The sequence below is a fragment of the Charadrius vociferus genome, unplaced genomic scaffold, assembly GCF_000708025.1.
Source record: "Charadrius vociferus isolate BGI_N301 unplaced genomic scaffold, ASM70802v2 scaffold31, whole genome shotgun sequence".
In the NCBI taxonomy this organism is placed as follows: domain Eukaryota; kingdom Metazoa; phylum Chordata; class Aves; order Charadriiformes; family Charadriidae; genus Charadrius; species Charadrius vociferus.
In genome coordinates this window covers 2,115,696-2,132,310 of record NW_009646966.1, presented here as the reverse complement: position 1 = coordinate 2,132,310, position 16,615 = coordinate 2,115,696, and the positions used below count along the sequence as shown (strand labels likewise).

General features: G+C 40.2%; 1 protein-coding gene across 1 annotated transcript in view; it reads left to right on the top strand.

Moving 5' to 3' along the window:
* The window catches only part of LOC104295588, a 104,091-nt gene that overhangs the window by 37,881 nt on the left and 49,595 nt on the right, over positions 1 to 16,615 (top strand). The window contains exon 2 of the mRNA XM_009895358.1: positions 16,510 to 16,595. Within this exon, the coding sequence (XP_009893660.1) occupies positions 16,510 to 16,595 (86 nt within the window). The remainder of the gene's footprint in view (positions 1 to 16,509; positions 16,596 to 16,615) is intronic.

Below are 16,615 nucleotides of genomic sequence, written 5' to 3'. Positions count from 1 at the left end.
TTTCCGATGTGTGCAGTCTCAAACCTCTTTGATGCTGACTAATTGGGGGGGGAGTTAGAGACAATGTAAAAGGGTTAATCCGTTACACTGGTATTAATGAGTCAGCTGGATCCCTGCCATTCTCTCGTTTCTGGTTCACTTAGCACCGATTAGCACAAATGACACTTAGTTTTGTGGGAAGCAATCTGGGAGGACAGTAGGTAGGTAATGCAGACCTCAGATGAGAACAGCCTGGTATCAGGTTAATACAGGTAAATAAATCCATGCCGTGTGGGTTGAGATAAGAAAATAATCCTGTTTTCCTGCTGGACCCCTGGGAACACGGAGAATGTTGGTAGGGCTGCGATATTTTAAGTTCACACGTGGTGGATCAAAAGGTGGTCAGGTTGTTTTCTGAACTCCATTCTCTAATATGCTGCTGGGGATTCGAGCTTTGGATGTGCTCACCTGACACCCATGCATTAGAAGCAAGAGGGGGAAGTCATTATTTCAATGTCTGTGCAACTGAGAGCCCCTTTCTTAAGTCCGAGACGTCTTGTGAAAACAGTTTTGAAAAGGCGTGATTGGGTATTAATACAATGGTAATGTTTCTGTGGTCGGTCCTGATCTTTTGAGTTGGGATTCTAGGACAGTAATAAAGAGACACTAATTCTAAGATGTATTGTGTTTTCATTACTTTTGATTGCAACTATAACTGTAAATTGATTAAAGCAGCAGATGGGGAGAAGGAAGTCATGCTTCAGAACACACTTGTAGTCCAGTTACTTTTTACAATGTTTTTTATTAATTTGGAAACAAATTCAAGCAAGGAGGCTCAGTATCCCTCTCTTACAACTTCATTCAACATACACACTGAAGGTGCTTCTGGCTTGGATCTTGCCATGATTACGGCAAAGACCCCTGTTGCCACCTCATTCCTTCACTGCAGGCTTCATTTCACCTGCACAGATGCTTAAAAAAAACCATGTGCAGGGTGGGTGCAATATGGTATGGACCTAAGTTAACTAGAGGGGGTTTGGAGTGTCTCTTGTGCCAGAGCATTTTCTTCCTGCCCAAATCTCTTCAATTGCTGGGATGGTCTTAGAAGCATGCTCACATCCCATATCTGAAACTCTTCTCGCTGTAGCAAAGCTTTTCTTCTGATGGCAACCTTTCAGAGCAGCTGCCTAGGTTCAGTCTACCCTTCATGTTGGAGAATAGTGTAGAAATCATGGATTAGGTTACTTACAGGAGTGTTTGACTTCAGATGTCTTCATTTGAGAGCAATTCTTCCAATTTTGTCAGTGGATGGGAAGGTACTTCTCTGCATATGGAGTTGGTGTTTAACATAGGTGCCTCCTGGTCACCTTTTGGGGAAGCCTGTTAGCAATGGCTGCATGGGGAGCCTGATCTCCAAACTTAGGGGTCTATGTTCCAGCTGTTCCCCTTTCCCAATAAATTAGCCTCAAAACACTGTGTTCATTTGTACACTACACCTACATTTTAACAAACTCGAAACAGGCACAGTCTTCTAACCTCCAAGTTACTTAGAAAGTTTGAGACTGGTTGGTTTTGAGGCCTTCGTTCTTAATTAATCCCTTTGGGGCAGGACGGTAAAGCAAAGCAATTTTTTCTAACCACAAAAGCTTTAATAGTAAGTAGTATGGGATATCTCAAAGGCAAAATCCTGTATGCTGACTTCTCCCATGCCTGATCTTATTCATCTAAGGGTTGTTTGGCCAGTAGCGGTTTTGCGAGAGAAGATAATCTGATTTTATCAGCTTGCTGCCACCCAAAAGCAAAGGTGCTACTTTCCTTCAGTTCAGTGAATCTTATTTTGCACTATATCCAGTGTTTGCTGGACTTCGTGAATCAGCTGAATTCCCAGAAAAAAGATGGGTTAATGAGCAAAAAGTCTAATGTTTGTCAGAGTCAGCGCAAGGGCAGGGCCTTCAAGTGAGAGGAAGAGGAATTGCCCTCCTTAGTGGCAGTGAGCGATTATATCAGCTCATGTGGTCTCACACAACGTCACCTTTATCCAGGCGATGATTAAAGATGATTGATCATATTGCATGCAGAAATAGTTGCTCATTTGAGAAAATCACCCCATCTTAGGCTAACTCTGTATGCAGCTGGGCTGATCTTTTGCCCCCCTGAGGGAGGGCCAGTTCTTTCATCCTGCTTCAGACTCTACACTCTTGCCATTTAATTTTCTGCAATTTTGTGAATTTCCTTTGGGTTCGTGTTCTGTTGCTCTGGTAAGGTGAATTGGTTGGAAGCGGTTGAGTGATGGAGCCAGGTAAGGTAAGAGGGAAGACAAAAATGGGAGGTATGAATGGAAACATGTCCTTGGGCAGCTTGGTGAGCTGCTCAGTTGCTCCCAGTGACTCATCATTCAGTACTATTCAGATACCTGATAGGGAGCCAGGTCTGCTTACTAAGGTGAGAGCACATTCAGACAGTTGAAACAGTTCTTCTGGATTAGAGAGCTGAGTGAACACCCTGAGGAGCCAGGCTAGCCTCAGGACGGGCGAGGGGAATGGCAGGAGCAGACAGCTCAGAGCAGAGGGGAAAGATGAGTCCACCCGTTTTGGCAGCACTGAGTTGGTCTGACGGCAACCGTGTACATACAGTATCTGTCCCGCTGCAGTCCTTGTGTATGTAAAGCTCTAGGCACTACGCCTGTGGTCCTCCCCTCTTCTCAAAGGAGGTATGAAATCAGTTGTCTTCCAGACAGAGGCAGTGTCTTTGGGGAAGAAAAGGGTGTCATTTTGTGTTCATGGCCCCGGATTTTTTTTCCTTCTAATTATTCTGCACATCAGGCTGCACAATTATTGTGGGCAGATCACAGTGTGAGGATTTCAGGTTCTGAACACAGGAAACGTTCCCGAGTAGGGCACACATAAAGCAGTAACTGCATCATGGAAACTGAATTCTGTGTTGTTTTGTGAAAATCATTAATCTACCTTAGCGGCTGCCTATCAGATAGAGGACTTAGGTCTTTGTGACCTAGAATTTCATCTGCCCGTTTTCAACCAGTTGAATAGGTATCTGGTGACACAGCCCTTTGTGCATGAGATGGGTTGGTTCATTGGCTTGTTATAGAGGGAGACAGCAGGGTGACATTGTTGGTCTGTGCTTTTCTCTGAGTACTGAGTTCAAAACGGAGGTAGTAAGGAGTATGGCTAGAAATGGGAAAGAATATCAGTATGATTGTTCGGGTCTCATCTTCACAAAATAATTCATATTCAGGGTTTGTGTAAGTGCATCGTAGACAGAATTTCTAAAAATTGCATGACCTTACCTACTTTTATACTGCTGTACCCACAAGAAATTAAGTAGTTGGATGGATTCCTTGCATTGACGATGTAAGATTTCAGTTTTTTCATAAAATTACTTTGCCTGGAAGCAGAATTGCTTTCCATCATCCTTGTGCCAGCTCTGGGGCTCATTTGACGTCTCTGATTTAGCTCACTCAACTGGCAGAAAACTAACCCAGCAAGAAATGGAGTATGTATTTTATTTTATTTTTTTTAACCAGTTCAGTGAGCTCAGGTGGCTCAGAAGGCCTTGGGAGATTCTGGGACCCACGACAAAGGAAACAGCAGGAGCACCAGGGCTAGGGGGAGAGGCAGGGCTGCTCCTTTTGACAGTTAGCCTGACTCAGCCGTGTTGTGAAAACTCACCCTTAGGTAATAGTGTTCACACTACAGGTTGACTGACAGTTCTTCAAATAGTAGCCAGAAGGGAGTTACCAGATGTGCGTGGTTTGTTTTTGTAGGGTGGCCTCGTCTGTTATCAGTGTGTTGTTTTGAAACAGATACTTATTCTATTCTAATCGTGTTATTGCATGATAATGTTCTGCAGAAATATTACATGTGCAGGGTGGATCGGTCTGGGAACTTCACGTTGAGCAAGTGGGTAAGGAGCCACAGAACCTGGAAAAATCTGTACTGCAGCCTCTGGGACAATCTACCCATTGGATTTGGGGAATTTGGAAACCTTTGTACTTCTGGTCTGCTGAATGTTGCAAGCTTGAAAGCCTGAGATAGAGTGGTCCTTCATGTATGAACATCAGCAAGTGTTTCTTGGAAGATCTGGTAGCCCCTGTTAACGTAGCTGACATACCACCATGGATCTTGAGTGCCAATAAACCTGGAGTTCCCTTGAAACCGTGGCTCCAGAGTTTGAAACCCACCACAGCTCACCCCACCGGCTTGCCAAGGCCTCTGGGAAGGTGGGTGGGTGGTTGCCATCTCAGGAAACGAGAAATGCTCTTTTTTCAAAAACTGCCTGTCTGCCTTTGTGCTCTTGAAGCTGGTATGATCCTACGTGGGTGTTTTGTTCTTGTTTTTTTGACAAATTTGAACTTATTGGTTTCAGCTGGAAAATGCCATTTCTGTGCAGAGCTTAGGGAAGGGACTGATGTACAGTGTAGGCATAAATTGGCATAAATGATCGTAGCCCGCAGACAGTTCCACGCCATTACCAGCTGATGATAAAAAGTTACAGCTGGCTGTAACCTTTCTTCATTTTCTCTACGTATTATAAGAATGTGGTCCTGGTGGAATTTTTTTTTAACTAATTATTCGGGTACTGCACAATTATTTTTTCTTCTCTTTGCCTTGTGGGCAGTGTTAATGTCACTTTTTGGCGTACATGCAAACGTTTGGACATTTCATTGAAAGACGCAGCCAAAAACATATCAATTGAACTTCTACATCCGTTGCCCTTGTATCTTTGTAAATAGATATTTTAACATGGTGTGGCTTTTTTAGACTTTGTAAACTAAATACTTTTGTTCAGAAATTCTCATTCATCTCTTTTTCCCCTCAAAATAACTTCTGCCCCCCTCTTTGGATATTTTTAAAAATTCTGCTAGTGCTCTTTTGTGCTGATACTTCAATTTCTTTTCCTAACAGATCTTCACTACCACGGTTGTGTAATATGAAAATGCAATTGAAGGTCCAAACAATGGTTAGAAAGATTTTAATGTACTAAAGCCAGAAATACTAAAAATCTGTGACTATTTAATGCCATTTATCTCATTGCCTTTAAAATCAAACAGTCTGACAACAATATGTTGAAGTGAACATTTCCATGTTGTTTACATACAAGTCAAAAGTAAACAAGAAGTTCTATAGTGTAGTTTCTTCTACAAAGCTGGCTTTAAAATAAAGTTCCTAGAACTACTAAACCAGCTTAAAGCACAAAAGTAATCGGAAAATAACACTTTAATCCTAGTTAATCCACATTATTGACCTATGTGCTCTAAAAAGTAAATAAATAAATAAAATTATGTAGTTCTTTAATCATCTGTGTGGAGCTGGTTATGCATGAGAGAGGTCTGATCCAAAGATTACCTACTGTGCTGATTTTTGCCATTTCTGAGGACAGGTTAAATGAATTTATGTTTTATTTTTTGAGGAGACTACCTGCTTCTTAAACTGTTTTGTTTGGTTGGGTTTGGGTTTTAGATCCCCTTCCTAAGACTGAGGTAGATCAGAAGATGGTAGTAATACAACGGAATTAACAAAGTAAACCAAAAGTAATATTTCAAGGAGTTCTGGAGGCAGAGATATTTTGTTTGGTTTATTGAATAGTTTATAGAAATTGCTTTCAGATGTAGGTTTTCCTTTTTTAATATTCAGAACCTTTATGTAACAATTTTAGGTATGTTTATAAACTTGTACTTTTTACTACACAAAATCCAAACAGAGAGTTTATACTTCTTTTTAGAGGAAAACAAAATATGCTGTATTCAGAAATACCCTGTGAGCACCTGTCACAAATGCAAAAGCAGCAGTGGATGTAACATGAGGTTTTCTGCTCAGAATTGACATTATATAAATTGTCACAGTGTCATAAGATTGCCAGGCTGCCATCTAGAAATTAACCTTCAGAAAAATGCGTGGAGGGAAGCTTTTTGAGCCACAGTATTTCTAAGCCTTCTGACGAAAGCTTAGATACTGTGATTTAACTTTCTGCATCAGCTGTATTGGTGCCTGTATGTCACACAGACACACATCAGCTGTGTATCAGTGTATCTATATAACTTTGTGTGTAGTGTTTAAGTTTTAAATTAATTCTGCTTAACTTTGTTTCAGAATTGAGCGGAGACTTCCATGCCTCTAAGAGGATGGTAGCACTTTATGTATGAAATGATTATTACTTTGGAGAAGATTTCGTATAATTATGTCATATAAAAGTTACCTTAAATGAGTGTTCTGTCCTATGCGTTAATTGTTCTCCCACAAAGTATTAACTTAGCTTTCTGGTACTTTCAGAGTTTCTAGAAGATGTGACCAAAAGATTTTTAATAACTAACATGAGTGTTGTAGGCAGCTACTCACACATGAAGGCTGGTTACTGGGATGAGGTTGTATATGATCATCTGCTCATCACAGTGCGTCTGACAGCAGCTAGTCGGACAAAGATGTAAGTGGCCCTAACATGGGTAGACTGAATTACTGATTTACAAATTTTTCTGCGGGATTTTCCCGTCTTCTTCATTATATAAAACTTATTTCTTGATAGCATTTCACGTATGTTTAAACAAGGTAGAATAAAGCACAGCATTCCCTGGAATAGCAGAAATGATGGTCAGTTTCTCGAAGACCTCTTTGAGGATCTCCTAGTCATTTTACCCCAGCAGAATAGCCCTGGCTATGTCCCTGCATTATTATAGTGGCCTCCTTTGCCTTCATTCCCAGTGGCCAACTGCAGCAATATTTGCCAATTGACCTGCTAGCAGGCCAAGAAGAATGAAGCGCAATGGGATTTTCCTTCAGCAGGGTCATTAGTCCTGGTCTCTTTTTACTTCCCAGCTGCAGATGATTATATTCTGTAAACATCTTTGAGTCTTCTATCTCTGTGCCAGTTTCAGCCACATTTGTCAATGTTTTCCTGAGTTATCAGGGACAGAAGATTGGTCATGTAAATCTAATTCCTTAGGAAACCAGCTTCAATTTGCATTATTTGTTTTCTAACATGATTTGCATTTATGTAGCAAGCTTCATATGCAAATATTAGGCTAGCAGCACCTCAGTTTTTGACAGGCAAATAATTTTAATGCCTGCTGGACCTACTGACATGCAAGTTACACAATGTAACCAAGAGACTGAGCAGGCAGACCATGTTGCAGATTTCGAAGTGCTAGGAAAATCTCTGTCCTCGTCAAAGTGGGCTTCAGTGTGCTGGTTTCGTTCTGGACAGGATTGCCTCCACATCACGAATAAAACAGGAGGAGGGGAGTCCTAATCCCGTAGTTAAATGAGGATAGTGAAATAATCTTAGTTTCATAGTGAAAATTTCAATGTTATAATAAATATTTACTTTTCGAACAACACCTGAACCTGTAATCTGAGGTAGGTTTTATAGGTTGGGTTAACTAGTGACAAGAAACTGAATACTGCTAAAATGTGTTGAAGGGGAAGTTGCTTGCCAGCAGTACTCTGTGTAAGCTGTACTATTGTCTTCAACTGAGTTTGTTGTTATTACTAATGTTTCCCCGAAGCCTTTTACCACTCCTCAGGAACTGAAGAGGTAAAGACTGTTATTGTTTTGAGATTAAACTTTTTATCATCCTTCCAAGCAACATGAGAAAATGCAGGAAGGATTGTGAAGATCATGACTGTCATATTCTCATCAAAGGTAAAGAAGACAAAGTTAGGCAAGAGAAACAGAACAAATAGAGGCAAATAATACTGTCTTTATATCCCTCCCTTGGTAAAGCAAAAAGGATCTAGTGGGGGACTGTAACCATGGAATAAAATCTAGCTTTCACACCAGTGCTTCTTTTGTACTTCTTGCGTACGAGCCCATCCATATGGCAAAGTTGGTTTATGCTAAGTGTAGACATCTTTCACTACCCAGGAAGCAGATTTGAGAGTGAAGTGGAAAGGAAAGAGATTATATAAATTAACACTAAACTTCTCCATGTGTCTAAACATTTAAGGGACTTCCTTGTTTTATTCTTAACCTTAAAACTATATATTTATTCTATGGGATGATGGAGCTGGTCTAGATGACCATGATAATAAACTAACACTCAGTGATTATGTAAACAATAAATCAAAAAAAAAAGGAGGTAATCATCTTATAAAACTTTTCTTTTTCAAAAAAGCAGAGGAAATGGTTTACTTCCCCAGAAAAGTATGATTCACTTAGGCTTGGAAGGTTGCATTTGTTTTCAAATGAAGAGGAGGGGCTTAACTGGCAGATAAAGTGAATGACAGGAAGATTTAAAGGTTCTCTAGGAATGTCAAGAACTGTGTCTTAATGCATGCAGAGACTGGCCTATGGCATCTAATCTATGCCTTCCAGGCAATTTTGCAGATTTTTTTGTTAGGGACAATGTTCATGATAAATGCTAACATATAATAGATATGCTGAGGGCTTATCGGCAGAATAGTATCAGTTGAACAAAGGGAGAGGAGTGAATAGTTTTGAGGGTCTCCCTGAGGCAGGGGCACACACCCCCAGATAAGCACGATTGTTAGGTCAGAAGACTTAGAGGACGTACGCTTCTCTTGTCTAACTTTTGGTTTCAACTTCCATCTTATAAAATGATGGAACATGTCATAAGCCCTTACTTGGATCTGTACTATGTTGGTTGCTTCAGTACAGAGGATGTATTGAGTAGCTGCTAAGTCATATCGCCTGCTCATTCCAATAGCAAAACTAGATGGGAAAGGTGGGGCAGTGTCTGGGGTAATGAACTCTAGAATGGGATTTCCAAATAGCAAAACGGAAAAGTGAGATCTACTGAAAGATACGCTGTCGTGACGGGGTTCAGTGTTTCTGTGAGCTACTTAGAAAGTCTAGTATGCACATATAATTGAGGAGAAAGTACTTGCATCGATGCATCACACCAGTGAAACAGAATGAGGTTGATCCTCGGCATTTCTTGGTGCTTGACATGAAAGTGTTGTAAATTAAAACCAAAGTAAAATGACATTTCATCATAGGGGTTCCTGGCTCATGGATGAAGGAATTCTACAGCTTTCTTTGAATGTGACTGTGGACCTGGAGATAATAAATAGTAAAGGGGTAGATATAACTGAGACACAAGAGAGGCTGGGGAATCTCCATCTTTGGAGACTCAAAATTCAGCCGGACAAGCAACTGGGGATCATAGTTTCACTTTGAAGTTAGCCCTGCACTGATCTGGAGGTTGGACTAGTGTGACCTCCAGGGATTCCTTCCAACCAAAATTTTGCTATGAAACTTTGGCTTTTGATTCATCAGCTTTCAGAAATAGTTGGGCACCTCTTAAAAGAAAGCCATATAAATGGGTATCGAGGGTGTTGGAATGATTTGACCTCAGTGAAGTGGTTGGAGATGGAGTTGGATTAAAACTGTGAGGGTCTTTTGTTTTAGGATCCAGGAAAGCTTTGAAAGAATCAAACTTTTAAGAAGTTGGAAATGCAAAAAAAAGCACAGAAATAAAAAGCTTTTTGCAAACTTAAAAGTATGTAGATCTGGGATACTGAAACTCTACAGGAGCCTCTAATCCTCTCATTTTGTTTTTCTGTTGCCATCTTCCTAAAAGTTTTTGTTTGGGGAAAAAAAAAGTTTCTGTAGGGAGGTTTTTGATCTGTGGTTTTGCCATAATCTTGATAGTGGGATCTGGGTTGAGAAGACCCTGATAGAATTGTTTAGGAATATGGAGACTGCATTAAGATCACCTGCAGAAGGATGGGATACCAAAATGAAACTGGGTGGCAGTTTGGAGTGCCGCTCCACTGGGTGGCATATGCTGTAGTTGGATTTGCTATTTCTCTTAATTGGAAAAGGACTGAACCTTGTTGCTTCATGTCTGTAAATGCAGAAGCATTCAGGATCATGTTTACTTTCTTACAGTTTCCCCCCTCCCTTTTACATGTTTGAAGAAATCAGCCTTTCAGGGTTCTCATTCTGCAGGGTTTATATAGATTTTTCTTGTGGTTTGTCGGGATAATTAGAGAAGATACTGGTGAGTTCTACTCCTGATCAAAGATTTGTTTGTAGCACCCCTTAATACCCAGCTGTAAAGATATGGTTGAAACTCAATGTAAGGCTGCCAGAGACTTACCATGTGCCTGCTTAGGCTAACACAGACCTCTGCTTTAGCATGGGCTTATGCAGACTTCCTTCTCATTCACCCTTATGCAGCATAAACTCTTAAACTCTTGTTTTGCTGAAAGTTGCAGCTGTGGAGAATCTTTTTGCTGATATATTAGATTTTTAGGGGATATTATTAGCTTGTTGAAATGAAACTGCTGTTTATACGAAAAGCGTTAATATGAAACCAGGATGAGGTGACTTGAAACTAGGATGACTTCATTGTTTTGCCAACTGTACGTATTCTTTAAGGCTATTATGTCTTGGCCATGTGTGCATGAAAGCTAATGAGGATTCATGTATAGGTTTTATAGCGCTAATGCTAGATAGAATGGTAGTCACACCTTTAAAAAAAGAGAACTACCTATCCATCAATTACCCATCTCTCCCATTGAAGAGGACAGCAACTGGCCAGTGCCTGATTTGATTCCGATGGATCATTGAGTGGTCTGTTAATCACCAATGGGAACTGTCAAATTGCTTACAGTTTATTATATTTTGCTATAATTGCATAAAATCCATTCAGCGGGGTTGGACTAGATGGTCTTTAAAGATGCTTTCCAACCATTTTGTGATTCTATGCTCATTAGCAAAGATTTCTGAAGTTCTTCCCTGTGTCTTCTGTTAATTGTCTTGATCCCATATGATGCCATAAAACCAGTGCAGTTTTGTGTTCTGGGTACTGCCATCCATGTTCCCTGGTACCCCCCACTGCAGTCCTCAGCTGGATCATTGGGTAGGAATTGGATGATAAATATATTTGACTGATTTTCTGGGTTGGCAGCTCAGCACTCTTCTTTGGTACTAAGTGTAGCTATGGACTCTTCTTGAAAGTAACCAGGGTGATAGAGATGAGGCTTGAGGATGGAAATGGCAGTGAGGAGCACAGCAGCCACCACTTGACATCCATTGCTGATTGCCCGTCTGCTTTATGCACAAAGGAAAAGAACCTTTTACTGATAAGCTTGCGGTGGTGCTGGAAGTAAATGGAAGCTGTGAGACCCTGGCAGTGGGTGCTGCAGAAACAAGCAGGGCTGGGGAGAGTGGGCAGAAACACATTTCATCCCTGCTGAAGGGGCTGGAGGCTATTTAAATGGGGCTGAGAGAAGAGCAGGACTCAGAAAAGTGATACTATCAAACCCCTTTACACAGAAGTGTGATTGTAGGGACTTCTGAGACTCAGATGTTCAGGGGGGAGAGGGACTTACAGTACTTCTTGAATACGTCCCTAGATCGAAAGTGCTGCCGCTAGCGATGGACTGAAGCCTGAAGTTGTGTTAGTTTATTCTGGAGCAGGGTGATTTAGAATTGGCCTGTCTTTTGCCTTATCTCAGAGAGAGAGGGGAAGATTTACGAGTAAGAAAGAGGGGCAAGAAACTGCAGTAAAACCTTGATGCTTCCACAGAGTGAGCCTCTCCTGTTTTCAGATCCTACTGTATTGGGTTTCCTCTATTAAAACTTTTTGTCTTTTTGCTTCCAAGTAGAAGCCAGAATACTCTTTGTTCTTGCCACTTCTATGCAGGATAAAGAAGATAATGACAGGCAAGAAAGAGTTAAGCAACTAACTAAAGTATAATACAAGATAGCAGTCTTCCTTTTGAAGCTGGAGGTGACATTTGAAGATCCATGTATTTGGTAACTAGTTACTGTTTGCTGTGTTGCATATGCTTCACTATCTCACAGGATTCTTGCACAGATCAGGACAAATGGCAATCTAAGTTACAGAAGACTCTAAAGTATATTTACAATTGCTTCTAATTTTTTAAACTGAAGGTGGGATAAACTTTAAAATGTTGTAAGTTGATCAAGAGACTACACGGCTTGAGGATGACAAAATGCTGGAAGAGGAAAGAGTATAAATAGAAACCCCACTTCCTTGTTGAGTAGAAGCCAAACTTGTGGTTGAACCTTTCTATATGAGAGTTCGCTGAGGTCCAGATAGGCAGCTGAATATGAATTTCTGAAGAAACCAAAAATTCTGAGATCTGAAGGGGGGAGTGGACATAGTACATACTGAAGACTGCACTGAGTATTTCTTTCCTGTGCAACACCTGGCTGCAGCTCTTGGAAAAAGAAGATACCAGTGGAACTCAGAGAATGTTGGTGTAAATCCAGCACCAGCTCAGTGAAAGGAGAAATGTATGCCTCACCTTTGAGTGCAATGCCATTCATTTCGGCCCGAAAGAGGCTTAATATAACTTAAAAACAGCCTCCCAAGGCTGAGGATTTGAAATAAGGGCTTATCTGGACAGTAGGATAAATAGATCTGCTGCTCTCTTTTCAAACTTGGAAATATTTTTCTATTGATAAGTAAGGGAATATTTTACAGCAATAAGCATGATTATTTTTCTCCTGATAAATTTTCCCAGTAATATCCTGCATATTACAGATTATGCTGCTGATGTTTAAACCACATGACACTGCATGGAGCGCCCTTCATTTCTAATTCGTATAGTGTCTAAATAGTATATGACATTTTTAGATATATGACTTAGATTTTTTTTTTAATAGGAGTTTTATGACTAAAATTTTGCATTATGCTTTTAAAACAAGGGATATATGAGCCAGAATCTAATTGTTTTGTAAAATGAATCATTTTGTCTGCTCTTCGTTAAAATACAGCTCTAAACTTGCTCTAGTTCAGATAAATTAATTCAAGAAATCTTATGGCCTGTATCTATACAGGGGGTTAGGCTAGATGATTGCGGTGGTCCCTCTGGCCTCATCTATGACCATATTTGCAGTTCAGTTCTGATGAAAGACTTTTTTGGGGAGTGGTGGTGGGTATTTGGTAGCTCTTCCTACACAGGTCATGTGTTTGTGTTTTTTTCAGACTCAGATTTTGGTTACTTAGTTTGGCAAAATTGTATTTGTATGCCTATTTGCATCAGGATTTTATAAGGGGAATTGTTTGGGTTTGGGTTTTTTTTCAGAGTGTTTGGGGGGGAGGGGTGGTTTGGTTAGTTGGTTTTTTTCCCCAGTCAAAAACTATCAACCAGAACATGTGACGTGCTCAAAAGAACCCACGTTCGTTCCTGCTCCCAAAGGTCTGTGCTCTCATGGGATGTCTGTCTGTTCAGTGTTTACCTTTATCGGCCTTCCTAACATGGGCTGAGGAGATAGGAAAAGGAGATTGCAGGTCTGCAGTGGAGGAGAAGCCAGATCAGAGGAAACCATTTGAAAGGCTAAGCCTGAAGAGAGAAGAGAAACTATGACTTCCAGTTAAGGGAAGAGATTAAAATTTAGGTCAATGGGACACCAAGGCAAGCTGAACAAAAAAAAATTTAGGAGTGGCTAAACAAGATGGGTCAGCTATGGCAAGCTTGATACGGTTGGGAACTGGTGGAGCTGGGGAGGTATGTAAGAGTTCATCCATTAGTTGGGCTAGTAGAAATAAGGATGACTAATCTGTTTGGATATTTGAGATAGGAGCTGGAGAAAGCAGTACACTGAAAATACTGATTTATCTGGAAAACTGTTCTATCCTAGTGGACATCTTGGGCAGCTTGGTGTGCAGCTGCCTATGACTGTTTTAACTTCATGAAGTCAAATAATAACAGTCCACACAAAGATTCACAACCATGTGCCTGAAAATTTGGCAAGATGTTGGCGTTTTCCCATTTGCTTCTTTTTTTTATTATTATTTTTTATTTTAAAACAAAGAACAGCTCTTCATTAAAGTTCAGTTTACAAAGGCAATTTGAGTTGTGAAACACTATAGACATTGCTACATTTTGGCCTCCTTAAGAACTTAAGACCTCTGGGAGTTGGATGTCAAAGTACTAAGTCAAAAAATTTAATTTCTTTCCAAATGAGTTGTTCTTACTCTTCCTTTACTGTGAACATTTTTACATTTTTGACCTTTTGGGCCTGATTTAAAACAAAGATTTCTTTTCTTCTTAAGGAAAACTAGTCACAGGAAATAGGTATATTCTGGATAGCATTAACAGACATGAATTTTGTCTTTTGTTTTTTTGTATATAAAAACTTCCGAGTGCTTTCTCAGGAGTGGTATGTAAAGACAAGGAGTAGAAAGTTGATTCCTGTGTTTCTTAGATCTCCGGTGTAACTCTCTTTCAGTATGTTTATGCATACACCCAACTTCACCCAATATGAGTCATCTCGCTGACTTCAATTAGCTGTCCCTTTGCTACTGACTGGCTACGCAGCCCTTCCTTTACACAATTGATGAGTCTTTGTCCAGCTCACTGCAGTCTACTTACATCTTCACAAGTCTCTGTGCAGCCAGCATAAGTTTCCTTGAGAAATCCTGATTTTAGGGACGAGTATCCTGTGGAGTCTTTCCTCTTGGATCCCTCATGGAATGTAGGACTAGAAGGGAACACAAAAACATCTTCCTTGTCTTGGCAGGATTGAAACCATTCATGACAGGTGTTTCTTCCACTTACCTCTGAAATCTTTTAGAGACGGACCACTGTTTAGAGAGACCATTTTCTTAGGTTGTTTCAAGTGCTTAAGTAGCCTTACTCCCGGAGAAACTGATCTAGCTAAATTTGGTACAATTTAAACTTGTTTACACTCTCATCCACAGCAAGTGTGCTAAAGATACGTCTTACTATCCTCTGTTAACCATTTTCACGCTTCCCCAAGTTTTTGCAGCCTTTCATTGCAGAATGTGTTTACAAGACCTCTAATAATTTTTCTTTGCAGGCCTCTTTACTTCATTACAAATGTAAACTAATGGTTTGACATAATTTATTTTCATGGCAGTTACGTCATTATCTTATAGATGCTTACAAGTTTTGTTTTTCACAGTATTGCAGGGTGGAATTGAAGATGAATTGACTGCCCATCTCTTTTGGTCATCATCTCCCCCCTGCTGCCCCATTTTTTTTTCTTTTTTAAGAGATGGTGTAAATACAAGTGGTTTGGAGTATTTTATGTAGAGAATTACTTGTTTACTTAGAAGCATTTTTCAACTCCAGAAAAGATCTTGAAAAGTGTAGACACTAATGGAATTAATAGGCATTGATGACCTATAAGAGATAATTTATTGATGATTCTCAAAATGCACTCTTAGGAATAATACTTGGGTATTAAAAAGCATGCCTGATGACTAAATATTACTGCTTGTTTTCTTAAGATACTTTACCAAATACTGCATGGTACCCAAGGGACCTGACCAGTCAGTCCTTGGGGCTGATGACAGCGTGGAGCAAGCATGTGTGGACCTGGGTGTCGTTGACTTCCAGGCTAACCAGGCATGGGCAGAAGCTGCCTGGTGATCCCAACAGCTTCTGCCAGGTGCACCAGCTCTAACTAAACCTCTGGAGAAAATGGAACAGGAAAGCCAAAAACACAGGCTTGGCAAAGGGGTTAAACTACAGTAACTTGAACCTTTTCATTTAGAATTCTTGCTGCAGGACTCTGTTTAGGATACGGACTTTCAAAATACTCCATTGCAGAAAGCAGTATCAGTTCAAATAAAAATCCAACCAGAATTATGTGACTAAATCTTTCATCTTTCTAAGTTGTCTCCTCTTACAAACTCTTTGCTGAGTGGCACTAACAGCAGAAGGAGATAATCCACAAAATCTTTACAACTTCTTTTACACCCTCCCACTGACAAAGAAGATTGGAAAAGATAGGCTAGGTGGATGTTTGTTTTACAATATCTGAAAAACAAATGCTGGTTTTCATTTTACTACCTCTACCTTTTTAATAAAATTAACACTGTACCTTCTGTCATTATAATAAATTTAAATACTCTTGTCTCTAGTTTATTGCTGTGATCTGCCCATCTTAGATTGGTACCAGCTGCAGCTTTTGGGATAAACCGAGTCATGTCTCAGTAAAATCCTGGGCAGAGGTAGGCACGTCTGTGCAATGGGAGGAGGTCAGTGCCCAGCCTGCCAAGTAGTCATTGTCCCGGTACGGTCAAAAATAGGCGTTTTCTTTCCGTATGCTGCATCTCTCTTTCAGCACTTGTGTGCAGATATCTTCTGTAGGGATTTTTTTTTAATGAGGATAGAGTAACAGTGCACATGTCCTCCTAGCCTGATGTGGGATTCGGGCGTGATGGATCTGTGCACCTGGTATCATCTTCGCACCAGATACTCGTACTGATACGTCTCCTTTGTTTGACCCTTTGCTAGTATTAGAACTTAATGGTCCTGAAGTGTGTAAAAATAGCGGCCTTGCTTTTTTTCTTTCTTCCTTTTTTTCCCCTCTGAATTTTTCCCTTTAACTAATTGACACAGATTTATTCCCAGGTTTTGCAAACCACTTCTCAATGTTTTTCTCTTTCCTCGTGTTCAAAATTGTAAAATATAAATGGGGCAACAGAGTTCCCTCTTTCCCAGGGAATTGTATAATTTGAATTTAGGAAGACTCAAGAGTTTTTCTTACTCCATATAAAATATGAAGCATTTCGGTGATTTAATAGGTATTTTTTTACTTTTCTAGGTGACACAATTGATGATCAAAGTAGAGAGTCAAAGGATAAAACTTCATTTCCAGAGGCCAGACCGATGTGCAACCAACCTCCACAGGTAGGAGACTATTTCCTTAC